This window comes from Rhamphochromis sp. 'chilingali' (genome assembly GCF_963969265.1).
Source record: "Rhamphochromis sp. 'chilingali' genome assembly, chromosome: 3".
Lineage (NCBI taxonomy): Eukaryota > Metazoa > Chordata > Actinopteri > Cichliformes > Cichlidae > Rhamphochromis > Rhamphochromis sp. 'chilingali'.
The window spans coordinates 23,558,045-23,572,969 of NC_137931.1; the positions used below are offsets into that span (position 1 = coordinate 23,558,045).

The 14,925-nt window shown below is 46.0% G+C and overlaps 1 protein-coding gene across 12 annotated transcripts in view; it reads right to left on the reverse strand.

The window, feature by feature from the left end:
- LOC308393645 (nck-associated protein 5-like) overlaps nucleotides 1–14,925 on the reverse strand; it is a 201,243-nt gene that overhangs the window by 108,561 nt on the left and 77,757 nt on the right. For 2 of the 12 annotated variants that reach the window (XM_080877600.1, XM_080877589.1), the window contains exon 2: nucleotides 8,925–9,551. The exons of the other annotated variants lie outside the window; for them this stretch is intronic. In XM_080877600.1, coding sequence (XP_080733726.1) covers nucleotides 8,925–8,935 — 11 coding nt within the window. In that variant the 5' untranslated portion in view covers nucleotides 8,936–9,551. The remainder of the gene's footprint in view (nucleotides 1–8,924; nucleotides 9,552–14,925) is intronic. 12 annotated transcript variants of the gene reach the window in all.

Consider the following 14,925-nt stretch of genomic DNA (forward strand, 5'->3'; position numbering starts at 1 on the left):
CTTCTACATCCTGATCTTGTGATGAAAGCATAAGCTGACAGCTGACCGTGTGCACACGTTCTACCTCCGCTGAAACCCGTGTGGGGTGTGGGCCTCCAGTTTCTCCTGCTGATTGCAATCACCTGATAGTGGTGATGACTTACTAAACAAGGGAATCCCACCAAGCACCAGTGGAGATACCCAAACCACCTGATTTGGGTATCTGATAGCCCCAGTTGCAAGTGCACTTCTCTTCAGTACACAAAATGCAACGAGAGTAAGGTGGTCATGTAGTCTGATCATGTCAAAAAGCAGTACTTTAAAGTGGATTTAATACAGTTACAATGCTTGTATTAAACATGGTCAAGTGTTCAAATATTGAGCGTAGTTTGTGAGTCACAGGCGCAGGCTTCAAACAAACTCAGTTTCAGACAGGTTTTTTTTTTCTACTCTTGGCTTCAAACGAGCAGTTAGCCCTAGCACAGTCATCACAGAAGCCCCACCCACCTGCTGTTTAATCTCTGTTTGTAAAGCGGGACCAGTCAGGATGAAGTTTTCATAAAGGAAGGAGCTGGTTTCAGACAGTGGCTTTGTGTAAGATAAATAAAGCTTATTTTGAACTATAAATCATATAATGCAGCTCTAGTAGAGTCCACTTAAAGCTTAAACAGTGATTTAACATCTAGTTTGTGATGAAAATCTTGGCTTACATGCCTCGTTTGTGCACCTGCTTTGTTACATTCTTAACTCGCACTACCTGCCATCCACCCACACACCTCACAGATCACGTCTTTCCTTTTCACATGCATTTCCTTCAGCGTCAAACGCCGCCCCGTCTCTGAGATAAGACAGACAGCGCGGCGCAGAGCGAACATAACACCCGCCCCGCCGCATTCACAGCAGATCAACCCTGTTTCCTCTGCTCAGTCTCCTGAGCTCAGACGCTGTGTAAACCCTCCGTGTGCACCCGCTCTTTCTCTAGCGTCGCAGCGGCGGTGGCGTGCATGCATGCAAAGACACGACCTGTCAGGGCCGAGAGAGGATCAATCACAGCTTGAGCTGACATGTTGTGGAGCCCTGCGCTTTGAACTACATTGTGGGAGGCAGACGTTTAGCCCGTGTTTTCATCACTGTTATCACGGCTCTTCCATACAGGTGGTTTAATCCACTGTACATTGTTTGCTGCTAAGCACATAATGAAAGAGGGAGAAGCGCTGTCTCCTGTATTTTGGTTTCCTCTTTCCCTCGCGGTACTGTACACCACTATCAAGTGCGTTTAATCTGTCCTCTTAAACACCACATACTGGTTCAGCTTTTTCCCTGCAGAAGTTACTCACTTTGACATAAACACATGCATCCTGATGCATAAAAGATGCATAAATATAAACCATCTCTCTAGTATTGTCATCGAGGCTTATGGGGGAGCTAAACATTTCAATCGTTCTCAGCCACAACTGTACACAGAGTGGCCAGGAGGGATGCATAAATGTTTGGATGAGAGCAGAGCTGCCATGCATTTATGTATTAGCGTCTGCACTCCCGCTGGGTTAAGAGCCCTGATACGCACGCAATCCCCATGGCCCACATAGGGCGCCCTCTTCAGAGGGATCCTGACTCCGGACCGGTCATTCCCATCCTTAATCCTTCTACAGCTGTGTTATGTAACCTTCTCTGTACCGATCCACCCAAAAAAATCAACCCAGTCCCAAACCCTAGTGCGGGACAATAGGCTTACTGATGTGTTTGATAAGTTACAACATCCAAGCCAGCCTGACAGGAAAACAGAGTTACAACTGCCAAGAGAGTAAACTCGAGATGGGGTGTGAAATGCATTTGCACAACTCTAATTTCTCATGTTCTGCATGGATTCCCTGACATTGTCATGGAGAAAATGAACTTGAAAAAGTCCCACTTCATTATGTGTAATTAAAAAGTCCTGTACCAACAAAGGCAACGTATCATTAAAGCATCATTTCCTTAAGACTTTAATGCAGGAATTCCTTTCTGCAGTCGAACCCCAAATGCCGAGATGGCATCAAAATCAGCGTCGGTGTAAACACTTTCATCTGCACGGGCGTCTGAGGGGGTGGGGCTTGCACATCTGTGACCGTTCAATTGGTCCCAATGCATTAGGCAGGTTCAATCAATCACCACGAAGCACTGTGGTGGATGGCGAGGAGTGGCCTGACCCGCGGCGATCCCCCGTTTCCCAGCCACAGCTGGTTCCTGACCTCCTGTCGCTCGTCACGGACCCCCGTCTGCAGTGAAGGGCAGCGGAAAAACATGAGCCACATGTCAGCACCTCTCACACCCAGCCAGCCAGCCAGCCAGGCAGCCAGACAACCCGGCACAATGAGCCTTACCTCACCACCGAAGACCATCAATTATTGACGAGGTGAAATGTGATGAGGTTCTGCTGTGAGCACACAAAGAACACATGCCTTTTCAGGCTGCCATGTGGCCTAATAACGTCTTTATTTTCCAAAAAGACACGTTTCTAATCAGCAACATAGTCCTTGTTTGATGTTGTGGAGCAATAATCTGCATTAGACACTCAGAAACACTGTTAGTCTGACCAAGTATGTATGATAAATGCCTCCCTGTGATGTGAATCTGGACAACAGTGTGCTTGACAAACACTAAGAATGTGGGTCATCTCAACACCCATACATAACTTCATCATCATGACTCATACTTAGTTTTAATTTAGGAGTTGCGTACTGGACTTTGTTTGGACACGTGTGTGCTACACTGAGCAATGTAGTTAGGCGAGTTGAGATGATCACGATTAGCAAGATTAATCCAAAGTCAATAACAGGTTGAGCGCTCCGAGTTGTTTATGCTTTTCCCTCCGAGATAACATCTAGCCCTCGGTACTTCACAGGAGTCTGACAGAATACACCGGGAAGCTTTGTTTTCTTTTTTTTCCCCTCCGACTCTAAGCATTGACATAATCTTGGAGCGTGTGATTGATGGCGGCAATCTCTGTGAACTAGACTGTGTGAAAATTTTTTTGCCTTTCCCACTTAAAAGAACTTCAGGGAATTCTTCAAAACCTCAAAAAGTCATTGCTTCTTTTATCCTATTAAGTGTCTATGTAGAAAAATTGGCAGATTCAGTGGATAAGTTCTTGAGTTGTGGTCTAAAATGTGGCTTTTGGAGACACTTTGACAAGCAAAATCTCATTAATTCTTCTGTGTCTCCTCAGCTTCCATCCTTAAAACAGTAGAGTCAAGTCATGTTAAACAGACCACACTCCTACCTAAAGTAATAGGAAGGGTTTCAGCTTTGATTTCAGTGGACATAAAGGACATAAAACCTGCGTTTAGATATTCATCAGGACAAACAGCTTTTACAAAAAGCCTAAAACTTTTCATATATCTCAATCAATCAATCAAAATTGTCAAAGTGATTAATGTCTCATATTGCCAGAACTCTTTCAAATGCTAAATTCCACTACAGATACGGTGAGTCAAGAAAAACTGCAAGCACTCCTAAAGAGCAGATATGCCTGCCACTACTCTGTTCAGACTGTTTGCCAAACTGGCAGATAAGTTTCCGAGTTTGGCTGTTTCTAAAGAAGGCAACTGGGTCTTTGGGGACAGGCGAGACGCTACCAAGTGCAACATTTGTAAATCACCAGCAAAACTAAACAACACATATCACCGCTATCACACGCTATTTTGCCCCTCTGGCCATACGAGTGTTTAGGCATAGGAAAAAAGTGGTTGTATGAGTGTGTGCTTGAATGAACGAATCTTGTAGTTAGAAAGCACTTTGAATGCTTAAACAGAGTAAAAAAACGCTACATAAGTACCAGTCCATTCACTATCATCGTTGGTGTTGCAGAAATATGTGGAAAATGCCTTCTGTTTTCATCTCATTTCCCTCAAGATGGCGCCGAGTATGGCAGCCTCGTCGCGAGCTCCCCCAAGCAACGGCTTTCTTCTGTGTTTAATTTTACTTTTCCTTTATTTTTTCACGAGCAGCACTTGTCTCCTTGTGTACGACCGACAAACCTTACTGGACATAAAAGACGGTCTTTCTTATAACTTTCCGGAGTTCAAGTTTTGCAACACGGACGCTCCGTTTGCAGACCCCCCATTCATCTCACCTGAGACGCCTTTGTTCTCTGGCCCTGGAGGCCGCAAACGCCGACGCAGAGGGAGAAGATCTGGCGTTCTGGTTCGACTGAGACGGCGCACTTACAGACCACCGTTACCCAGTTTATTACTGGCTAATGTGCAGTCTCTGGAGAACAAGCTGTGCGAGCTTCGGGCACGGATCTCATTCCAGTGAGAGATGCGGGACTGCTGCGTGATCTGCCTCACAGAAACCTGGCTATCGGACAAAGTACCGGACTCCGCAATACAACTGCCGGGGTTCTCTGTGCACCGCGCGGACAGGTCACAGGATCTTACTGGGAAAAGCAGAGGCGGTGGTGTGTGTTTCATGATCAATAACAGCTGGTGTGATTATGCGAACGTGCACCCGGTCAAATCCTTCTGCTCACCGGACCTGGAGTACCTGATGATTAAGTGCCGGCCATTCTGGCTACCGAGGGAATTTACAGCAGTGATTATTACGGCTGTTTACATTCCCCCACAAGCCGACACTGACCGTGCACTCAGGGAACTGTACAGCGCGATCAGCAGCGAGGAAACCGCACACCCAGAGGCAGCGTTTATCACAGCCGGAGACTTTAATAAGCGAAACCTGAAGAAAGTCTCACCAAAACTCCATCAACACATCCTTTTCAACACACGTGGAAACCGGCTACTCGACCACTGTTACACCTCTTTCCGGGATGCGTACAAAGCCCTCCCCCGCGCCCCATTCGGCCAATCAGATCACTGCTCCATCCTGCTCCTGCCCGCCTACAGGCAGAAGCTGAAACAGGAAGCTCCAACCCGGAGGGCGGTGCACTGTTGGACGGACCAATCGGAGTCTGCGCTGCGGGACTGTTTTGATCACGCGGACTGGGAAATGTTTCACGTGGCCGCCAGAGACATTGATGAATACACAGACTCAGTCTGTGGATTTATCAGGAAATGCGTGGAAGATGTCGTCCCATCCAGAACAGTCAAATCCTTCCCAAATCAAAAACCCTGGATTAACGGAGATGTTCGCGCGGCACTGGTGGCACGGAACACCGCCTTTGCCTCCGCGAACACATCGGACTACAAACACGCACATTACCAACTCCGGAAGACGATCAAAGCAGCCAAACGTGAGTACAGGGACAGGGTGGAGCAACAGTTTGACAACCCTCGGAGTATGTGGCAGGGACTAAACACGATCACAGACTTTAGAGGGAAAACCAGCACACCGCAGACCACGGCCTCTCTGTGTGAGGATCTAAACGTATTCTACGCTAGATTCGACGCAGCGAACACCATGAGACCGGACAGTGTGCGCACCGCGGATGACGTCAGTGCGCACACTGTGTCTGAGGAGGATGTGCGGAAGTGCTTCAGGAAGGTGAACGCACGCAAAGCTACTGGTCCGGACGGGATTCCCGGCCGCGTCCTCAGGTCATGCGCGGCTCAGCTGGCTGGAGTGTTCACGCACATCTTCAACCTTTCCCTCTCTCTGTCTGTAGTCCCAGCCTGCTTCAAAATGGCCACCATCGTCTCTGTACCCAAATCCTCCACCATCTCCTCATTGAACGACTGGCGACCTGTAGCCCTGACCCCCATCGTAAGCAAATGCTTCGAGAAGCTGGTCAGGGACTTCATCTGCTCTGCACTACCCGACTCACTGGACCCTCTACAGTTTGCATACCGCCACAACAGGTCCACTGATGATGCCATAGCCCTGACACTACACACTGCCCTGTCACACCTGGAGAAGAGAGACACGTATGTGAGGATGCTGTTTGTAGATTACAGCTCAGCATTCAATACCATCGTTCCCTCGAAGCTGGACAGGAAACTGCAGGATCTAGGACTGAGCAGCTCCCTCTGCAGCTGGATCCTTAGCTTCCTGTCTGACAGACGCCAGGTGGTCAGACTGGGCAGCATCACCTCATCCCCCATCACACTGAACACTGGTGCTCCACAGGGGTGTGTACTGAGCCCTCTCCTGTACTCACTCTACACCTACGACTGCACAGCCACTAACAGCTCCAACATCATTGTGAAGTTTGCGGACGACACTACAGTGGTGGGTCTTATCACCAACGGTGATGAGACGGCTTACAGGGAGGAGGTCAGCGCCCTGACCCACTGGTGTCAAGACAACCATCTCACCCTCAACGTCGCAAAGACAAAGGAGTTGATAGTGGACTTCCGGAGGTGCAGAGAAGTACACACCCCCATCACCATCAACGGCGCTGCTGTGGAGAGAGTGAGCAGCTTCCGGTTCCTTGGTGTACATCTGGCTGAGGATCTTACGTGGTCAGTACACACAAACAAAACAGTGAAGAAGGCGCAGCAGCGCCTCTTCTTTCTCAGGAGACTGAAAAGATTCGGCATGAGCCCCCGCATCCTCAGGACCTTCTATCACTGTGCCATTGAGAGCATCCTCACTGGATGCATCACCACCTGGTATGGCAACAGCACCGCCTACAACTGCAAAGCTCTCCAGCGAGTAGTGCGGTGCTCTGAACGGATAATTGGAGGTGAGCTTCCCTCCCTCCAAGACATCTACAGGAAGCGCTGCCTGAGGAAAGCGGGGAGGATCATCAAGGACTCCAGTCACCCCAGCCATAAACTGTTCAGACTGCTTCCATCAGGAAGGAGGTTCTGCAGCATCCGGTCCCGAACCAGCAGACTGAGAGACAGCTTTTTCCATCAGGCCATCAGACTGCTGAACACGTCATAGACACCTCAGCTTCACTACTGGAACTTCAACATTATGCACTCCACACTGTATATAAATGCCACTTGTTTTGCACATATTCAACTCTGTATATTTTATATATTTTATTATTATTATTATTATTTTATTTATTTATTTTTTTACTATTTAATTTGTAAAAATGTGTATACACACACACACACACACACACACACACACACACACACACACACACACACACACACACACACACGTAGGAAAATATTTAGTATACACATCCAGAAATGCATACACTATTATATATTGTACATATATTTATTAGTTTCAGGTTGGCCATTCTTATATTTTGCTCGTTTGTGTTGTTGTGTTTGCACATCTCTGTTGCTTGTGGGGCTCGCACACAAGAATTTCACTCGCATGTGCTGTGCCAGTGTGCCTGCACATGTGATGTGACAATAAAAGTGATTTGATTTGATTTGATCTGATTACATTTGTGCCAAATTTGATGGTGTTTTTAGGGTGTTTAAGACATACAGTATCACAAATATGTATGGGGTGGAATAGCTTAATGCCTCTGGCAACAGCTGCCACCTGAAGAGGCATGAAACTCTTCAAAGAATTCTGCAAAAATCTTCAAAATCAGAGTGAAGACGCTGATTTAAATGCACTGTTTAGTGGGCCAGAACTTCTCCAAAACTTATGAAGTAACAAAGATCAGACATAAGGAATCCTCTGAGAGAAATGCATTTGCCAAGCGTGGATTACCCCTGCTTGGCTGTCTGTCTGTCTACCTAAATGTTTTCTTATTCTGCGAGCAGGGCCTGACCTCAATTGTTTCCAAGCCACAGATGCATTCCTGCCCAGACGAAACGAAACATTGCGGATGAGCAGATGTGCTTTAAAAATGGCTGCAGCACCCGCCCGCCTGCCTTTCTTGTCTGTCGGGAGGGTTTACTCACCAGCGTGGCTCATGAAGAATGAGGATGGGGCTAGACATGATCACACGGAGGGGCAATCTTAAGCACATGGCTGAGCACACATGTACAAACACACTTGCAAAGATATGCAAAGACATGCACACACACACATTTACAGACAACTTTGAATCTTTCATGTGCAATTCATAAATGAGAGATGACTCCAAACTGGAAAGGTGCTGTTGCTGTACCTTAGCAAACACAGTTGAGGGGATATGTGGAAATGGGGCAAGAGAAGGAAAACAGAGCTTATCAAAAAGCATTCCCAGCCACATACTCACACTCCAACAGGTTGTAATCTTGTGTTTGCTTAAAATTTTCCCCAGTGATGGCTGTCTAACTTATGTCGCACCCTCTGACACATAATTGAGTTTAAGTGAGGCACATTTCACAAAAGACTGCAATTACCTCATGATATAGGAGTTCTCCTGTTTTTTGTGAAATGGATTCGGACAAGATAAACAAAACCAGTTTTTTATTTTTTCGTCCCTGAGAAATTATTATACTTCTCCAGAGATGAACACAAAACATCTCTGCAGATCTATACAGGCTCTGTACGCTTGAGATGAAGCCCAACTGTGTCTAAAGGCCAAGAATGTCTCAGCGTGTGCCAAGACGCCACGCTTAAAGGCAGCAATAAAAGCCTGCTATCATAGACAGAAGCAGGATGAAATGAATTGAAAAATTGGCGATGTGGTGAAGAGTGACGACAATCAAGAGACTAAGTTGGCTATTTTACTTCCTCACCTGACCGAAGTGGTATGAAATGGGTGGGTTTGTGTTGAAAAGCTACAGAAATATTTGTGACACTAAGAGGGCGACGTGTGGGAGGATTTTAGGCGCTGTTTGATCTTCTAATAAGTGTTCCTTTTGAGGCATGCTGATGTCTTTGTCTGGGTATTTACAGGTGACCTGGGTGGAAAATGAGATGATGCTGAGCAATCTGCTATGAAGCTGAACCTGATCGGTTACTGTGATAGTCTTTCCATCAACAGAGAGTTTTTACAAGACTCTCAAATGTTTTTCCATCCTTTTAGACATGTAGGTATGTGTACTGCTGATGCCTTCATCGGTCTGATAAAGTGACACTGTCATTCAGACATAGGTCCTATTACGTAAATTGTTCTTTAAATACTTTAAGACATCTTTAAGACTACAAACATATACCTTGTATTCATTAAACGTTCATAGGATGAGAAAAGGTGATCTGGGTGACTGTAACAACTGGCGGGGCATCACGTTGCTGTCGGTACCCGGGAAAGTGTTTTGCCTCGCTCTTTTGAATCGGCTACAACACGCAGTGAACGAACGATTGCGAGAAAAGCAGGCTGGGTTTCGGGGGGCCGGTCATGCGTCGAGGAAATCTTCACCCTCCGCATGATCATTGAACAAACATTGGAATACCAAAGGAAGATTTCTAGTAATTTCATTGCCTTCGAGAAGGCTTTTGACAGCGTCCACCGGCTGACTCTATGGGCTATCCTACGCCACTGTGGAGTCCCTCAGCAGTTTTTAGATGCCTTTCGTTGTCTCTACTCCAACTCCCGTTGCTGCGTCCGGACGGATGACAGCTGCACAGATTTCTTCAAGATCAATACTGGCGTCCGACAAGGATGCGTGCTATCCCCTTTCCTCTTCCTGTTGGTAATTGACTTCATCATGTGACGATCAGTTGACCAAGCTGGCATTGGTGTGCCCTGGCACGAAGCGCGTAATCTCACTGACTTGGACTTCGCAGATGACATCGCCCTGCTGGGCTCGACTCAGGAAGACCTCCAAAAGTTGACCGCGGCCCTGCAGAGGGAGGCGACGAAAGTTGGATTAAGAATCAGCGTCAAAAAAACCAAGGTACTCCGAGTTGGCTATGCACGTGCCCGCATTCCTGTCATGATAAACCAACAACGTGCTGAAGAGGTGGAGAATTTTACATATCTTGGCAGCATCATCTCGAATGATGGGGTCTCTGATCGGGATGTCGACGCCAGAGTAGGGAAGGCAGTTGGTGTCCTGCGACGTCTCCAACCTATTTGGAACTCGACCTCCCTGAATGTAAGGGTCAAGATCAGACTACTGAACTCTATCGTCTTCCCTACTGCACTTTATGCTAGTGAAACCTGGCGCTCAACAAGTGCAATTATTCAACACCTGAACGTGCTTCAACAACGTGGCCTGCGGCGAATCCTGAGAATTTCCTACCGGGACCGAATAACAAATGAGGAGGTCCTACGAAGAGCAGGCACCCGCCCATTAGCCGATGTTGTTGCAGAAAGGCGCTTCCGCTTTGCGGGCCATATTTTACGCCTACCCCCTCATCGCCCAGCTAAGATTGCCATGACATGGCGTCCACGCACTGGCAAGCTAAAGCAAGGCCGACCAAAGACCACATGGCGTCGAACATTCATGGACGATCTGAGAACTGTCGACATTGCCTGGGACGAAGCTGAAGCAGTTGCTGCTGACCGACATCGATGGAGATCACTAGCTGCCCGATGCGCCGCCTGGCGTAGGAGGAACTAAGTCTAAGTAAGTCATAGGATGAGATGCCATCATATTAACAGAAAGGAACAACTTGTTTCATTGCTGGAAAGTTTTCACTTCCAGTCAGTTTTCACTCAAATTATTGAAGTCAAAAGTCTCAAAATCCTCCTCCAATGAGCCATTTCAGCTTTCAAAAGCTGATTGAAGTTTCTGGTTCATAGAACTAACTTACTCCCCTTATCACGTTCATGGCAAGGTGCCTAAAGTGCTCCTTTAGACATGATAGAGACATGTTTGGAATGAGATAGTAATAGAAAGGAGTCTGAAAAGGACATTATTTTGGCAGATACAGAAGCTTGTTCAAACATCTGCTTATTTGATCACGTTAGATGCCAAAAAATATCTCCGTGAACCCTTCGTTTGTTCTCAAATTATTGTAAGAAAGTCTTAAAAAAGCAATTATGATCTAGGCCAAACTACATGCAACATATACATACGTGGTTGGAGCGTAACGGGGTGACAACAGGGAACCGCACCTCTCACTCCATGACAGCTGAGGTAGGCTCCCCTGTGACCTATGAACTGGATGTTAAGAAAATGGATGGATGGAAAGTAGATCTCACAGTAGCAGGTAGCCATAGTTTTGCACATGGCTACTGTGAGATGTACTTTGTTGAAAGTGACAAGTAAGGGTCACTAGAACTCAGTAGTATTACATCTTCAATTGAAAAGTGAGCATGGTGCACATTTAGGCACAAAGCAACATTTTCAGAAGACTTCAGATTAATATAATCATTAAGGATGTTTTTCTGAAAGACGCACGAACATGTTCAAATTACCATCAGAAGGTTTTAATAACACCACTCCAGTGAGCCTTTCCACACAGGCTTCTCAGCTTTAAAAGTCCAGTAACCCTGAACAGTGCATTACTGCCAGAAGATGCAAATGCTAATGTAGCACTTTTTGCATGTTCAGTGCTATAAATGCATCCACATACATATAACCAAGTCACACATTTCATCCATTGTTCTGTATTTCACACCCCGGCTAGCCTGCATTGAGGTAATTGGGGAACAGAGACTCATGTGTACTACTGTACTACAATGCTAGAAGGTTCTGCTGACTCATGGAGACCATGCAGAGGCTACAGGGTATTTTACAACAGCTGTCAACACAACAGTAGCCCTTTACAGAAGCGGACAAACGGCCACTGCATATACAATAAAGACAAAGGTGCTGCAAACAAGACGCATTTGAGCCAAGGGTCAGCCATCTCTACTGCAATCCACCTCTGCGGGCACACATATGTGTCCTCAGTGTTCCTGGGCAGTTCATAACTCAGACGCCCTCTACAGGAAAGGGCAGAGCAGGCTGTACCTGCTGCGGAGACTCAGGTCGTTTGGAGTGGAGGGCCCACTCCTGAAGAAATTCTATGACTCTGTTGTGGCTTCTGCTATCTTTTATGGCGTGGTCTGCTGGGGCGGCAGCATCTCTGCTGGGGACAGGAAGAGACTGAACAGGGTGATCCGAAGGGCCAGCTCTGTTCTAGGATGCCCTCTGGACCCAGTGGAGGTGGTGAGTGACAGGAGAACGGCGGCTAAGCTGTCATCCCTGATGGACAACATCTCCCACCCCATGCAGCAGACTGTGACAGCACTGAGCAGCTCCTTCAGTGGGAGACTGCGGCACCCACGGTGTGGGACGGAGAGATTTCGCAGGTCTTTCCTCCCCACTGCTGTCAGACTCCATAATAAAGACTTTAACTGATCAAGCACACACATCCATACATATGCAATAATACTAAGTGCAATAATCCTTTCTGTCATCGTTGTATTTTTACTCAGTTGTATATAGTATTTGTATTTGTATTCTATTTTTATCTTATTGTATATTTATTTTATTTTATTCTACTGTATATAGTATTTTATTTTATTCTATTCTGTACAGTTGTGTACTGTATTTATTCTTATTGTATTCTAATTTTTGCCTCATAACTTTTGCACTGTCCACTTCCTGCTGTGACAAAACAAATTTCCCACGTGTGGGACTAATAAAGGTTATCTTATCTTATCTTATCTGTTGCAAAAGCCATGGCATTAATATAACTATTCTCCATGTGTGATGCAGGCAGTTTTTCATGCGTTTAGTTGCATCGCTTTACTTAGAGTCACTTTGCACTGTAGCTTCCATCTTTAAGTATGTCTGGTCCCAGTAATTCTCTTTTACGTGTTCACAAAATTGCCATAGCGCTCCTGTTCTTGCCCTCTGGCATGTTGGTAACCAAGCAGTTAAAAGCATCTGCACGCTGCCGTAATTCACTCTAAGTAAAGACTGTCACCAAACGGCTAAAATACAACAAGAGAAGTGTTTGGAAAAGAGTTTTACAGCTTCAAAAGGTGAGCTTCTCCAGCAGCCTCTCTCCATTTCCTTTCCAGCTGCGCCAACACCTTCAGCCTCTGGACACGGTCCCGCATGTTTCTCTCACTATTATCCGACGATTTACAGCCAAGATAGAGGGGAGCTGAAGTTTGTTGACATTCCCCGCCCCCGTGCAACCTCAAATACGACACTGACCCCCTTTTCCAACCTCATAAACGGCTCACTCCGTTGAAAGCGTCACCGTGACGAGGAGAGAAATATGAAACAAGTGGGAGCGCTGGCAAATCAGGCTTAGACCGCTTTGAGCGAGAAAACTTGTGAGGTGCGTGCACGCACTGTGAAAGTGTGTCAGCCTGTGTAAAGTAAACAAGGACAACACCATATTATCTTGTAAACTGTTGGCATGCAGTGCTATGACCTAAAAAACAAATCCAATTTGGGGATTTGCTCCCCCCCCCCCTTCCAACACTAAGACTTATCAATAAAAGCCCTTACAAAGGAAAAAATTTGCAAGCCAAGAAGCTTTCTGTACAGAGGCAATATTTTAAGCCAGTTTTGACTGGAAAACAGGCAGTTTAAATGCAAAAAAAAAACCCAACCCAGAAGTTTTCACACCTTTTTGAACTCAAATGGAGCAAGTTCATCTGTTTAGAAACCACAAAAATGCTCCAGCTCTAATGACATCACTTAACAGTCAGCGAGGGTGTCTGGGCAATGCTTTGTCTCCAGGCAAAACAGTCAGCTCATGCAATAGACCATTGATAGCTAGCAAATAAAAGCCTTTTATTGGTTATAAATTGTGTCAGACCATTAAACTTTATATTTTTCCCGAGTGACATTGCTCTAACTTGAGCCAACGGGGAGACAGAGGAGGATAGAAAAAGAAAAAAAGACATCTGATAATCCAATTGTTCTGCATTTCCAACTTGTTAACATCCAAAGCATGAGACTTCAGTTGGAATTAAATGTGTTGTGGCTGCATGCATCCAAAAAAATAGCTGCGTCGCAAAATGTCAGGATTCTTTACCAAGCTTCTTTTTTTTTTTTCAGATGATGTATTGGCAAAAACAGGTTTGTATTAGCCTGACGGAGCTCTGCATACTGTTTTTAGGGATCCTATGTGCAGTTTGAGGGGGATAGGGGGGGAGGAATGCATTCAAAGCAGCCTTAATTGAGCTGGATGGCCTGCAGTCACAGAAGCAGAGTGTCTCAACAAGACTCAAGCGGGCGAGATCCTGAAATGTGCCTCACACGTATACATCATTAAACTGGCTTACGGCTCCACGGTGCCGATCAGCGCTGCAAAGACTCTGGGAATTATATGGGAAAGTTTGTCTGGAAGGAGCCCTCAACCCCCTCCCTCCTTCAAAATGAAAGTCCTCTGGCTGTCAATGAAGGGGAAGTGCTCCCATGCTGAGGCCCACTGGGCCAGCCATTGAACAGAGGGACATTCCTCAGTAATTCTGTTTGACCTGAGCCCAGAGTGGTAGCTGAGGGTCACCGAATACAGAGCGCCACATACGGGGAGGAGACCAAAGGGGAGGAGGAAAAGTTGGGAAAATCGGATGCACAGGAGTGAGAGTGAGGCAGACTGGTGGAAAGAAAATACAGTCGTCTTTTCCCAGCCTTTGTTTGACAAGTAAACACTCAGGTTATGTCATCTGTCAAGACTGTCCTCCAACAGCAATCCCGTAGGCTGTTTCATAAGCTGTCAACGTGACCTGAAAATGTGTTCAAGATGCAAACAACCTCTGGTGGTGCTGCGAAGAAGTGCCAGGTCAAAGTGGTCAAAAGTGCTTGGTATGAAAGCTGCTGGACTTCTTTGAGGTTCTTGAAGATTTTGAGGAATCCAGATATTTGACCTGCAGCTGAAGGCTGTTGTAGTAGATGCATCAAGTTCAGATAAGCAACAAATACTTTATTTTAACCCAAACCATCATTTTCTTCTATGAATAACCTATAATAGCCTCTGAAAACACCCCAAACTGAAAAATGGGCCCACACAGGACTCAAGACTCAGTTTCCTGGTTAAAAGTTGTCTGTTTTTGGCATCTGTGGTACACTCTGTTGATCTGTTTACAGAAATCAAATAAATTCTGCCCACATGTGAAGCTGTAAAGGTGCATCAGTCCTTTTCAATCTGCTAGCAAAAACTGGAAAACAGCCCAAAATCTGCAGTGTGGTGGGACTACTGCTGCACTACAAACAGGGCAAAGAAACCATAGATTTTTTTCGCAGCTAACTATGCAAATAATCCTCAAATATAGCAAACTCTAACACGCTTGTCCAGCATATTGTAGGGTTGACTGTT